The sequence below is a fragment of the Buteo buteo genome, chromosome 9 (assembly GCF_964188355.1).
Source record: "Buteo buteo chromosome 9, bButBut1.hap1.1, whole genome shotgun sequence".
In the NCBI taxonomy this organism is placed as follows: Eukaryota; Metazoa; Chordata; class Aves; order Accipitriformes; family Accipitridae; genus Buteo; species Buteo buteo.
Window position 1 is genome coordinate 33332003 of NC_134179.1, and position 14377 is coordinate 33346379.

A 14377-nucleotide genomic window follows, 5' to 3' on the forward strand; every position below is an offset into this window, starting at 1 on the left:
AGAATTATCTCCAAGTATTCAGTTACATGTCTTCACCATAAAAAGAAATCTATGATTTGCTTATAAAGCTTTTTTATTTATTTAGGAAATGCTCATGAATGCTAAAGTTGAAGATACTGTATTAACATCACAAAGGTTATCAACTGTTTCCTGTTCTGTAATCTACATACTGAATTGACAACCTGGTTGAAATCTCTACTATTTATATTAAGAATATTACCTTGCGTGTAGGCAGCATCATCAGATCCCATACTCAATTTCCGTGCATCACTGATCCTATCCACATGTGCTAAAACAGGGTCAGTAAGATGCTGGATACCCTCTGGTTCAACATAGTGATCAGGAAGGTTTAGAAGGTTTGTAGGTTCAAAGGTTGGGGACACTACCCCTGGGGAAACTGCAGGGGGCTTATTTGGAGAAACTGTAATTTTAAAAGTATATTTTGTGTTAGGCTGCGTAACCACCACTCGAGGAGAGGTTGCAGTGGTGCTGTTGCCCACTGCTCGACTCTTGGGTGGATGGTGATGAATAAATGCAGGACCCATGCTTACTTGACCAGACATATTCCTAGAAGTGGCAGAAACTCCAGGATTTGTCGATATGAAAAGCGTGGGCTGGTTCCGCACAACTTGATCATCTCCTGTTGTGGCATTTGCTGAAATGTAGACCTTGGGCTGACCGCGTGTGATCACTTCATCAGTATTTGGAGGACTGGCCGATATGTAAACAGTGGGTTGACTTCTACTTAATGTCTGGCTGTTGAGGGAAGAGGGAGTAGTGGAGGTGCGAGGGCCAGTTGAACGCAACTTAGAAGAACTGTTTCTTTGTGGTGGTTCAAGTTTGATTTCAATTTGGTTTTTGCGAGGTCCTGTGGAAATATTCTGAATGTTATATTGGCTATGAGAAGAGGATTGTGAGCTACCAGATGAATGAATCATAGGTGCTTGTGGAGTAGTAGGAGAACTGATAGGCATATAGACATGAGAAGTCTGGTGGCCTTGATGATTTGGCTGCGTTGAGTGTTGTGATGAGGTATGTGGCGTAGTACTGGATGTAGGAAGAGTAGTCCAGGGACTTGGCTGCGAAGGCTGGTAGGCTTGCTGAGGGTGCATGGGATTAAACTGAGATGCCCAGCCTGGCTGCTGCTGTGTCTGTCGAGTGGTACCACTAGGAGCTGTGATGTAAGGCCTAATATAGATAGAATTTCCCTGTGGACTGTTAAGTACAGGAGGAGGTACACCATGTATGTGCAAAGAAGTAGGGGTATTGCGACCAGGCTGAATATTTGGGGCTAAAGTTACCATAATGGGGTTGAATCTGGGTGTCTGTTGAGACAAGTTAGATACTCCTTTGCCGCCTAGGTGAAATCCAAGATGCTGCCCTGGATTAGAAGTACTAACTGTATTAGCCATCCCAAAGACATTAAATCCTTGTGGAACCTGCGCAGGTGCTGTCTGTGGTTCCTGCTGAAACAGTTCATTGTTGGACTGACTGGTTTGAAGGTGTCCATCACTAACGCTGTGAGCTAGAGTCCTACTTCCATTCATTCTACTTCCTTCTCTTCCATGGTGATACACGTTCTGTGACTGCAAATCCAAATTAAGAGATGTCATGTGATTTCGTAGTCCAGGAATCCCAGAATCATCCGAAAAACCTAGGTCTCCTTCACCGTAGAGATACTTTGTGCTCTCCTGAGAGAGAACTGCACAACAGGCATCCAAATTATTGTTATTCTATAAAAGACAGATGAAAGTTTGACATTACTGATAAAATACCATCACAGTTAGATATATATGCATCCAATCATCATTGAAAAATTAATGTAGCATCAAACAGAAAGCTTTAGGTGGTCAGCTAGCATAGCTGCTACACGTGCGCAAGGGGCTCGCATGTGAAGCTTACTATCTTGAGAACAGTGACTTAGTCACTGGCACTGAGGGTGGAGGTCTGCATTGCTGCTGAAGCAATGACAGGGAGATCTTGGACGTTGACAAGCTAACACCATACAGTATGATACACCTTGGATTAATATTTTTGCTATTCTTTCTCAATTTCAGAACAATCTTCAAGCAATGACCAAGTCTCTGGCTTAAGGGGGAAATGACAGAAGGAATGGATTCACAGCATCTGCATATTACTGGTTAATAACTTAAAAACAAAAATCAAAATACACGTTTATTTTAAATCTTTTCCCAAACATTTCAATACCAGTTATGCACTACCTCCTGCTGAAAATGGAAAGTGAATCTTACTGCAGAGGAGAAATATGCCAACCCAAGGAGTTGTACATGACTTCAGAAGAAATGTAAAAATTCAGTTTATACAAATACAGCAGGATTACTCTTTTGCAAGATGAAACTATTAATGGAAAACACAGGGGACATTTGTATTTTCATTTTAAACCACTGCTTGCAAAGCTTTTAAATACTTACAATTGTACAAAGTTACTTTATAAAACCTGTAATAGGATGACTTAGAACAAAAACCACAACCTAGCTAATTTGGTTTTTAAGAACATTTCAGAAGTGAACTGCTAATCCCTCTTCTCTTTTTCCACGTTTAGTAACATTGTACTCTGATCTTCCCAATTTAGTTTCCTACATAAAGATTTCTGGAAAAGAGCGAACATGCATCAGTGGCATAATTTCTTAATATTATGCTCTGTCCGTACCACTTTTCTTACAGAACTACACCCCCTCCCCCACCCCAAGAAATAAAGGTTAATACTTTCAGCCAGAAGAGCACCTATTGAGGCCCAGATGTTATTAAAACTAAATAGGTGCCAAATTCATCCAGCACACAGAAACAGTTACTAGAATAAATGCATATGATCAAGGAAAAAAAATTCATATGCCAAGTAGTAACATTAGTTAGCTGAAGAGCAACACAAGCAAGATAAAATGATCCATGCTTACATGCTTTGTGTCAAGTTATTATTTGTTAAACTAGCAGACAGTAGTTCTCATCCTTCAACCAGGATGAGGGGTCATAGTGTTGTGCAGACATAGCAAGACTGTGTCTACTTTACAGATTTATGAAAGAAAAAAGAAAGAAGAAAAAAGGACGGACATAACAGAAGTGGGAGAGGGACAACAAGGCTGAACTCCACCCACAAAACCAAAACTATGTGCTCACACAGGTCAGATGCAGCTCTGAATTCTTAAAAAAAATAAAAATCATCCCACACAAAACCCCAGCCACAAAACCTTTTAAAATAAGAGATTCCCTAAAGGCTATCTAACAGCCAGCTGTATATAAGGATTGTTGCAGAAAAGTCTTGAGAGATATGAAAATGGGTCAAATTGATGGTATGCATATCAGCTCTAGTTTGGAATAAGCACCAGAGGACAAAGTAATCAATTGAAGTTAGTAGTGAAGAAAGGAATCACACACAGACAGAACAGTAGGTAAGAAGATAAGAACAATAGCTTTGTATTTGTTGCAAAGGAGAAAAGGGAGCCAGAAAAGGGAAAAAGATAGGATGCCACAGAAAAACAAGCTAGAAAGATCTTAAAGGCAGATTTTGCATGAACTTAAGTGAATTAAAATTATTAACAAAGGCCAAAAATACCAAACCAAAAAGGAACAGGCCAAGCTTGCAAGGCCCTTACATTCAGCTTGAATGCATTTCTTTGGACAATTTTTTTTTCTTTTTTAAGACTGCATCCAATCAATTCCAAAATTTCAGAGACGTCAATGAGCAAATTGGAGAACTCAAAGGGGAAACGGGGGCACATGGAACCCCTGGCATCTTCTGGCTGGCAGAGGCAGAGTTTCAACCGCTTCTAGCTCTTTATAGATCAGAGAACCGGTTGATGGCAGAACTGAGCATATTCCAGCAAAACAATACCCCTCATCTTAGCTCTGCCCATGTCCCAATTGAGTTTAAAATGTTGGCACCCTGAAAGAGAAAGAAAAAAAAAGAAAGAATAAGAATGTTGGAGGGAAATGAGGAAGCAAGGAGAGGGCACAGACTTGAGGAGCAGGTAGTTATAGAATGCTCCAGACACAAAAAAGAACAAAAGGAGACAATGTCCACAGACTGGGGACACTGCAGTGACTCCTTTAAATGAGTAGAAGGGGAGAGCTGAATGCAGAAGGCTTGTTGGGGAGAATGGAGGGATGCAAAACTTTTCAGGAACATTCAGTGTTGTCAGCCCAAGAAAGCAATAAAACTTTTTACTCCCTAGATTACATAGGTTTAAAATTCATCCTATTAGATTTTTGGTGGTCCTCTGTTTTTAGTATACTAGATATTGCTTAGATATTTCAACAGTGGGCAACTCACCTCAAGACATCTGCATACTATGTTTATGCTTAAGTTTTTCATTATAAGCATATAAGGCTATCAACCTTCCTTTAAAAAAAAGCTGAAAGTGTTTGGCTAAAAAAATTCAGAGGATGACTGAAATATCTGTAAAGTTTTCCTGCACAATTCATAGTGATCTGAAGAAACTTTTTTTGTTACAGAAGCCTCTTGTCAATATCGTTATAAACTGCATAACTGCTTAAACTCTTTCGGGTTCTCTCCTGGGATATCTTATACATCCTGGTTTAAAATAGAAAACTTCACCCTGACACATGATGCTTGCCTATTATGTATTGTGGGGGTGAATGCACCATTTCTTATACCCAATAACGTCCTTAAGTACTTATCTCTAACCTAAATCATAGTTACCGTGTTTATCGGAAATTCCTTCCACTATGCTCAACTACAAAAAGGCAGAACTCAGGATTCAGACACCATTCCAGCAGTATTGCAAATACATGCAGAAGTACTCTCAAATTCTGTTTTACAGTCTTTACCACCAGTCCAAGTACAAAATTTGTTGGTTTAAAGAGGTCATGTTAGGCTTCTTTTTAAACAAAAACCCCAAAACAACAACAAAAAACCACCACCCAAAAACCAGCCCCACAAAAAACCCCACAAAACTCCCCACTATCTCAGAGAAGTAGCAGAGCTAGAAGCTGACTGATGCAGAGAAACCAGAGCTCATGAAATTTCAAAGAGCCACCAACACGATAGGATTTTTCTGGCGAGTCTTAGAAGCTCTCAGTTAACAACAAAAAAGGTAGCCTTCTAGTGTAATGAATTAGTGTAATAATATTGCACATATAGAACATTAATTACCCTACAGAATTTTTGAAAAATCCTCTTATGAAAGCTGACCTAAAATACTCCCTCATCTAAACCCTTCTCTCATATCTCTGTCAAAGCATGGGATGTACAGTATCTTTTCTTCACAGTTATAATGCTCTTTATTAAAAAAAAATAAAAATCCACTGTATTCAATGTTATGAAGACTGCTGAGTCTCTCAAGAGCCAAGCACTAGCCTTTAAATTTATCAAGAATTACATTCAAAAGGTGATTACTGATGCATTCACTCTGGCAAGTCCATTGACCTGCTCAACAAGCAGTTCTCATGTTTGAATAACAAAAAGGTACTTGTAGTATAAGAATTAGATTAGTCCTACCGAGAACCAATATAAAAATGGTAGTGTACAATCCTGAGAACAAATACTGGCAGTTTATAGTCCGGTTCTGTTCCCTCTTCAGCTAAATCATTAGAAAGAAAGAGTTGAGGAAAGCTTGAAGTCTCATGAGCCCTAAGCAGAAATTTGTCCTCTTGCAAATAAAAACAATTCTCAAGAGCTGCACTTTTCAAGTTTCTTATTCTAGTAAAAATGGAGAGTCATGATAAAGTCTTGAAAATATCAACATTAAATTGGCACAGTCACACTTCTACTCCCAACAGTACAAACACTGTGTTTGAATGCATGTGTGTGTGACTACATACACATATGTAAGTATACACATATATGTATTTTATAAATAAAAATACATATAAAAAGCAAGACAAACAATTATGATTTAAAGAATGTTGAATCATAACCACAGATGTCCTAGCCATAGCCCAGAGACAGCTAGCTTCTGGGAACTCATGACCCATCTTTTTTTCCAATCAAGCTGTGTATACTGATCATCAGTATGAATATTCAGACAATCCTCTTATTATCCAGAGTACTCAAAGGTTGAATACCTTAGATAATGAAATAAAATCCAATCAGTATGGATGCTTTGGGATCACTGGAAAATGCAAAGCAAACATGTTTAAGCAACATAGTTAAGTAAGTCTATCATCATTTGTTAACTCCAGGCATTCAGGTGTCCCTATGTCAGGCTTTGGACAGGCACATTAATTTACCTCCTGAAGTAACTAATGTGATGTTATAGAGCAGAAGTTGATATAAAATATGGGCACGTAAGTGTTCTGATAGTGGCAGTATAGAAAACAGATAGCTGGAGGTAGAAGTTGAAGGATATGGCAGTCCCATAGCCTTAGTACTAACTGCAGTACCAGACTCAAATGCTTTGTTACTTCCAAGCCCAATAGAAATCCACAGATTATCAGCATGGACTCCCAAGCTACAACAAAACAAATAAAGCCAAAGCCCTGGGAAGCTCTGGGCAGAAGCAAACCAGTGTATCACACCCACTCAGGTCTAACATGGTGGATGCTAAGCTACAATCACTTAGTCTTGCCTGATGCAAGCTGACTCAGAGAACTTGGTTGCGCCCACATTACGCTCCTAGGCTCCCTGCTGCAGAAGATATGTAAGGCCACCAGCAGTGGCTCTGCAGGCCAAGGGAGCTGAGAGTGGAAAGCATTGGGGCTGACCTGCATGCAGGCAAGGGCCCACTAAATACCTTGAAGCCTGATGGAAACCAGGTAGCAAAGTGGCTTCTGGACCTGCCCTGACCCTCAAAGAAAAAAAAACAAAAAAACCCCCAAAACCAAAACAAACAAAACCCCAACCAAACAAAAAAGCTGCATTTTTGTAGCACTGCCTTAAATTGTCCCTGCTGGACTCAAGTTGGCTTTGTATCCCTCCTTGCTGGACTCAAGTTGGCTTTGCATCCCTCCTTTTGCCACAGTTAGTTTTGGCTCTTGAGGTGGCCAAAAGGCACGAGCATACTGATTGGCGAGACGATAGTCTCCATGCACACACTGATTTACAGGCTGGTTTACCTTGGGCCAACCTTTATTAGACATGGAAAAAGAAGAGGCCAATTTAATACTTAGCTTGCTGTGCAACAAAGAAATAGACTGTGTATATCTGTCTCACTCAAAAAGGAAAATAGAAAGAAAAAAAATCTGCTTTCAAAGGAGACACCCATACATAAAGCTTAAAATAAGCAACACTGCTTACTCGTACAGTCATTAACAGAACACTAACCTGTAACATACATCTGGATACAACACCTTCAGGTACCTCAGGAAACTTCTGTCGCAGGTCATGTAAAACCTGAATATCAATTTGCTGGCTTCCTTGGGCCATTCGTATATTGCCTGGTCAGGATTGTTTTTCAACAGGCAGTTTTAGGCCTTAGTAAAGGGAGTACTCATCTCTTCTGTCCCAGCATTTTCTGGAAGAGGAAGGAAAGCCTTAAGACACTGAAAGCAGGCACTTCTGATGTAACAAAACCCAATGAAAAACAACCCCAAACCCCAACACACACACACACCCACCCTCTTTCCAATTATGAAACATAAGTCTGTATTTTACATCAGTATTTTCCCACGCGACATCTCTGGCTAACTAATTGTCCTTCACACACTCATAACCTTGAAAATGGCCCACTTATAGACACATCTCCTGAGCAGTTTCCTTCTATCTTGGTTTTTATATTGACATTATAAAATTTATTTAGAAAAAAAAAATACTTGATTTATCAAAGCATTGAAATTCCTGGTTTTAAGAACAGCATTTTTACTTATTTAAAACACAAGTAAACATGAAGAAGTCCACGTCAAAAACAGGAAGACAGTGTTCATTCAGCTTTTGAGTGCACTTACATCATTACCTTTACCATCACTGTTATTGTTTACTATCAGGATATTGTGGCTAGAAGTTCAGTGTTTCTAAGTTTCAGGATTTATTAGCAACAGTCTACTTGTTTTTCACCCAACATACTTAAGAAATAGTCTGAGATTATGATTAGAAGGAAATAACCCTATAAGAACTCAAGTTTCTTCAACTAACTCTGTTTCTCCTTTGAAGGAAATTATGAAGAGTTATGAGTAACATTATATCACAATTACCCAATCAACACATTTATACAAATTATCTGTCATGGCCATATGGTATTCATAGGCTTTTACCAAGAAAAGTTTTACCAATTAAGTTTGGAAGAATGCACCTATGTGTTAGGCAATGGAATGGTATCTTCTTCATATAAACTAATATTACAAATAAATGTGACCATATGGTTTACAAAAAAACCCAAAGTAGTCAACTCCAACATTCATTTACCTCTTAAGTCAGCAAGTCTTATACAAACATCTCTATCAAGTTATTAACTTTCTCCTCCCCTCCTCTACCTGCTTTTCTCTTCTTTTTTCTTTGCCTCATATTCAACATGCACTATGACACCATGTACTGACTCACGGCAACCTCCAGCAGAGAACTGCCTCCAGTACCAGGAGGCACCTGTACGTGCTGCTCCCTGGATCCTGTCAGCCCAAGTTCTTTCCCAACAATCCCACTGGCACACTCACTTTGTAAGTGAGCCTACATGCTTGTGTTTCTGTACTTCTATGCACTAAAAGGGGACTAGTGGCAAGTTAATTGGGGAGCATTAATCAGAATTTTCTAGAGCATTAACACCACTTGCGGTTCAAATGTAACATAGTGCAATGCTACAACTTCTCTTGAGACCGAAAAGATGGAGGAAAACCTGCAAAGAATTGATGGAAAAGCACAAAGCACATCATTTTCAGCATGGATGATGAGACAGGCTTAATACTATTCCCAGACCACTGAACCACTATATTATATACTAGTCCTGAACCACTCTATCATAAGAATTTTTCAACTCCTATGTCTTCTCTGGTCTGAACTGATACAATTACCAGTCAACAGGTAATTGGCTTGCACGAGAATACCTCCAATAATAGCTCAACATGAACTGAAAAGCAACACATTAACCAGTTCAACGTTCTGCCAACAATTTAATAGCTCTGAAGAAAGAAAGAAAAAACCAAAACAACCCAAAATACCTGTTACTCTGGAGTCTCCATCTATACGCACTACACATGGGAAAAAACAGCTTGTCAGCTAATAAAATAGTGAAGACTGAAAGTCCTAAGAATATTCCAGTAAACATCTGCTCATTATTTTAGCCCCATAAATCCCAGCTTCTCTGATATAATCACAATACATACTTAATTAAAAATACAAGCAAGAACAGAATTTTTTGTTGGACTATTCAGACATGTTTTGATAAAACACAGATCACAATCCTACCAACAGTTTTTAGTGTACTTAACAGTACGATATTCCACTATTGAAAACAGCACCACAACTTCAAAAGAACCGTAACATATGACAAGTACCAGCCAAGACTACTAGAACCGGAAACTCAGGTTATGGTATTCCTTCCCAGAATACCCATTCTGTTTATCTGACTAAGCAAGTTCAGTTTTCCTTCTCTTTGTGCACTTTAGCAGAGCCAACAGGAACTAGGGAAGTCTGGTTCCCTTCAGACCTGTATGGTTATAAAAACCCAACCAATCCCCCAAAAAACCAAAACCACCAAGCCAAAAAACCCCCACAAAACTATCTGCAAAGAGGTGACCAGTATGAAGATCTGTGAAAATAGCAGGCAAGAGAGGATTTTGTGAGTCCTACATAAGTAAATTAAAAGTAGTGAGCACACATTTAACACTAAGAGTCACAGTATGATTATGGTTTAATTAGATAAACACCTGCACTAATCCTGTACAAATTTATTCTGTCTATACCAAGAGTGCTATCTCAAAGGGGTAGAGAAATGTTGAAGACAACTGCTACATAAGGTGCCCTGTGCCTGTTGCTATCAGTAACCAAGATCACAAATTTAAAGGTAGCATGGATATGCCAAAACAAGCAGTGGTCATAATTTAGACTGAAGTTTAGACACACCTAAGAGGCCTCAGAAACTGCAACATTGGACAAGCAGAGGATCAAAATATTTTCTTTTTTAACAGCTCAAGCTATACATCTGAAAAACAACCATGTTCAAAAGCCAACTGAAGCAGCAAGTCTTGGCTTACACAGAGAGAAACACAATACCTCATCTGAAACAAAAAGCGGTAATTTATTTTCTACCAGAAAAAGTGTCAGGGTTTTAATCTGTTATAGAGAAAAGCTACATTAAACATAACATGAATATGGTTAAAATAAGGGATAAGAATCACAAAAGTTAAAATGAAGTAATGAAACAGTCTTTAAACACAAATTCAAGTACTAGAGAGTTCCTTTCCCCTCCCACTTCAGATGCATTGGCTAGCACAATGTTCAGTATGTATGTATACTGTTAGAACGACACTAAAGCCTGTTTACATTTACTCAGGCCTAAAGCAAGCAATCCATAAAGGTTTGGGAACAAAGAATACCGTGAGAGTCCCTGAAGTCTTGAAGCAAATGGCTGCTCACTACAGCAGAGCCAAAGGAAGAGCTGATGATCCAGGCAGAGTGCACAAGCTTCAACCAGACCAGAGGGCAGGCCCTTGAGAGCACAGCTGCACATACGTGTTCTCCTGAAACGACCTGTAGCAGCTCTCTGCCCTCAGCTTGGAGTAACAGTCACTGCAGATCCCACTCACAACTGCTGAGAATACATGCCCTCAGACAGAAAAAACATGAGCTAGCTTGACACTGCTCTGTAATCTTACATTCTTAACTCTGAAAAAGTCAACTCCATGGCAGTGGTAGTGCAATTTAAAAAATTAATGAATCCACACCTCACTGAAAACACACCCCTGTTATTTCTTCAATGGTTTAGAATGCTAGGCAAATCTGAGCAGTGACAAAACACTATCGATCTTACACTTTCTTTTAAGCAACTGTTAAGAAAAACACTGTTCAGCAGAGAAAAAAACCACAACAAATTAAGCAGTTAAATAATTCAATTGTTTATCAATGATAACTATACCACAATGCTTCTCTAGTTGAAATTCAAAGCTGGCAAGATCACAGCAAGTCCAGAAGAATACAGGATTCTATTAACAAGGAAACTGGTTTACCTTAGTTCAGCATCAATGAAATTTTTCGACCCCTCTTCTACCAAGTAGCCCATTAAACTTGCTGCTAAATAGTTAACCCCCTCTTAATCCTCCTAAGGCTTCTTAATTTTTTTTCCGATTTCTCTAACCTAAAGTAACCCACACCACAATATACTGTATCATTATCAGAATAGTAAATTCTATATTCTCCATTTCAAATTCCCTGTACAGTACTAAAAAGTCTGTATTTATGCTCTATATAAATTTCCATCTTTCATCTGAGGTATCAGATTGGCAAAACAGCACCTCCACAGCTCTTACAGGAAAAACTGCATAGAAAGATTAACGCACCCACTCTTTTCATGAGAGCACAGAGAATAGATTAGAAATCATTATTTAAAACATTTAAAAACAGGAGAACGTTCCACATCATCACCCCAGTGCTTCATTTCAATAAAACACTTGGTATTCTAGCTCATTTTTCAGCGTCTATAGTCTTAATAAAACATACAATGACCACAATTTCCATTTATTACTCTGAAACAGCATCAAAATAACTACAATAATTACCTTAAAATTCAAAGTAGTGCTGCAGAGAAGCTTTTCTGCATCTTCATGGGCATATAATGACTTACAGGGCATCATCCAATGTTTGCAAAATTCAATTATCTGTTGGTAGCATGCGATACTTGGGACATTGCTTATTTTTATTTTACTACTGTACTTTTTAAGTTTTGGTGGCTTAGCAACAAGAAGATGCATGCAGCTAGTGCAGGAAGAGCTAGAATTAACATCTATCATTTTACTAAAGTTACTATGAAATTTTTGTACATGTGCATCAACTGTGTCAACATGGTGGAACACAATTGTATTTATTGTAGTATGGGAGAAAAACACCATAGGCTCTGCTCCCACTGTCTTTATTCACAAAGAAATATACTCAAAGTCCTGTAGGCAGTATATCCACCACATTCACAAAAAAAGTTGGTTTTTTTTTTTTCTTCAGTTTCAATTACAACAGGTAACTAACATGGCTTCACTGGCAATACAGCATATGAAAAATGCACTTGTATCATATGAATATTAAGGTCTCACTCCAATCATCACTTAAAGAAAAACCTGCTGCAGAGCTCAAAGATATTTAAAGATTATTAATGGACTCAAATTAACCTTAAGGAAGTCTGAAGTGGCAGGCCAGGAGGCCTCATGAGGCCTCTCTAGGACAGAAAGATTAAAAGTTTTTTTTCCCCAATTCTTGATGTTGCAAAAGGAACCATAAAAAGGACTCAGCATCCAACTTGCTAGAGGAAAGCTTAAAGGAACTGAAAGTTATTTTGACAGATGCATGCCTAAGGAACAAACGTAGTGCTGTCGTCAGCCATGGAGGTCAGAATCTGGCAGCAGGACATCCAGAATATTGTTAGAAAGTTATATATACCAGTGGAAAATAAAAGGCACAAATGCAAGAGTGAACAGCCAAGACTGCCAGTAAATAGACTGTAGAAGAAAAGGGTACCAACAGGAGGTAAGGGAAACTGCTGGCAGTAACATTTTGGCTTCATTCAGAGACTCAGGCATAAAATAAGGGCAGTACAACATTACAGAAGTAAACTGAAAAATCTATTCAAGAAATTAATTATCACCAGAAATTAAATCCAGCAATGGTGACTTGGAGAAGGAACTCTTCCTAAAACCATTAAAAGCAGAGTTTACTTACAAAGGAAAACTTTTAAATACTGGGGCGCAGTACAATATAAAGTTATTTTTGTAGTAATGTCCATTTACTAACCCTTTTTACATACTGCTTTTAGCTATTTCAAAAAACCCTTCAGTGTGACTTTATACTGTTGGAGAGAGACATGCACCACAAAGATCCTAGTGCTCACTTATGCCGGAAATACTAAGTAACTGGAAGAATTAATTAGCTGTGTTCTTTTAAAGACTACTGGCAAGATCCCCAGATAACTTAAAAGGCCTGGCAATTGTAACATGATGGAACTCCCATTGAAGCTTTATTCTCTGAAATATATTGATACAAAAGTAAACAATGTGTCATCTCCCAAAGGCTACTCAGAACCATGAGTACCAGACACAAAATAAACTGCTTATCTTGTTTATTAAAAACTCAAAGATGACTTAAATGTGAAATATGAGTCAGGTGCCAAATACTAGGCTGCTATAATGCTGGACCAATAGCCAGTTAATAAATAAATAAATAATTTTTAAAGTATCCTTTCTTCTGACAAAGCACATGTTCAACAGATCAGAGACAATTCTTCAATACAAACCTTAAGCTTAATATCACATTGATTTTTCATAAAGCTCTTACAATGCAAGTGTTCTTCAGAGTAAATTCTGCCAAAACTGATTTTATGAAATAATTATACCTAAAAAAAAAATCTAAACAAAGCTGATAGTCTAGAATGTTAAGTGCACTTCTTGTTCATTCCATGCCATAAAAAAATACCAAAGGTAATTGTGCAAATATTAGCATAACTGCTGTATTGAACAATTCCAGTTGAACTTATGATGCACTCATAATGACTGAAGTCCCATTTCTGGTCAGCTACCATTCTGGAAAAAGCCTCTGAGTTCAAGAGAACAGCTTTTGGAAATACGCAGAACACTGCAACTGTAAACCTTCACCCTCCCCAAAATCAAATGAATGAAACCTCTGTACCTGCCTTTATACTTCAGCTACATGTAATAAGTAAAATGCTCATGATTTTCTGTAGTTTTAATCTGATCACATCTGATCTGTGTTTTACTCATATGGCTAAAAATGCTATAGAAGTAACGCATCTAAAAGCTTATTTTAGAAACCTGGCTGTAAATAATTATTAAAAGGGTGCTGTGAATGCAGAAACAAGAGAACATTTCCTTGTAGCATTAATGGTATAGATGATAGATGTTGTGCACAAAAAAGACTGTTGTAATAACAGCAAATTAGATACAAGTTGCAATGCAAGACTGGTAGAGGTTGCTAAAGTGCCCGTTGACATAGCAGCCAGGGGATTTCTGGCATTTCTTTTGATGGATCCAAAAGGTGCAGAAAGACAGCAGAAATACATAAGCAATTATAAAAAGATGACTAAAACCCAAAAAAACCCAATCACTCAACCCCTCTACACTTATCTCAGGTTCCTTCAGCAGGACTAAGTTGTTCCCCAATTTCTCCCAAACTATTTACCTATTCACTGGATAGCTCAAAAAAGGAAAACTGTCTTCCCTCCCCACTCTATACTTTCTTGAACAGTACCTTTGCCCATATATTTAGCTACTATTTTCCCGTTACCTTATCCAAACACCTATCCAAGCACCAGGTGAA

At 38.3% G+C, this 14377-nt stretch overlaps 1 protein-coding gene across 1 annotated transcript in view; it reads right to left on the reverse strand.

Annotated features, from left to right (window-relative positions):
• The window catches only part of TAB2 (TGF-beta activated kinase 1 (MAP3K7) binding protein 2), a 70694-nt gene that overhangs the window by 13646 nt on the left and 42671 nt on the right, over positions 1-14377 (reverse strand). Inside the window, exons 2-3 of the mRNA XM_075036012.1 lie at positions 7241-7430; positions 221-1733 (exon numbers count right to left, since the gene is read on the reverse strand). Coding sequence (XP_074892113.1) covers positions 221-1733; positions 7241-7342 — 1615 coding nt within the window. The 5' untranslated portion in view covers positions 7343-7430. The remainder of the gene's footprint in view (positions 1-220; positions 1734-7240; positions 7431-14377) is intronic.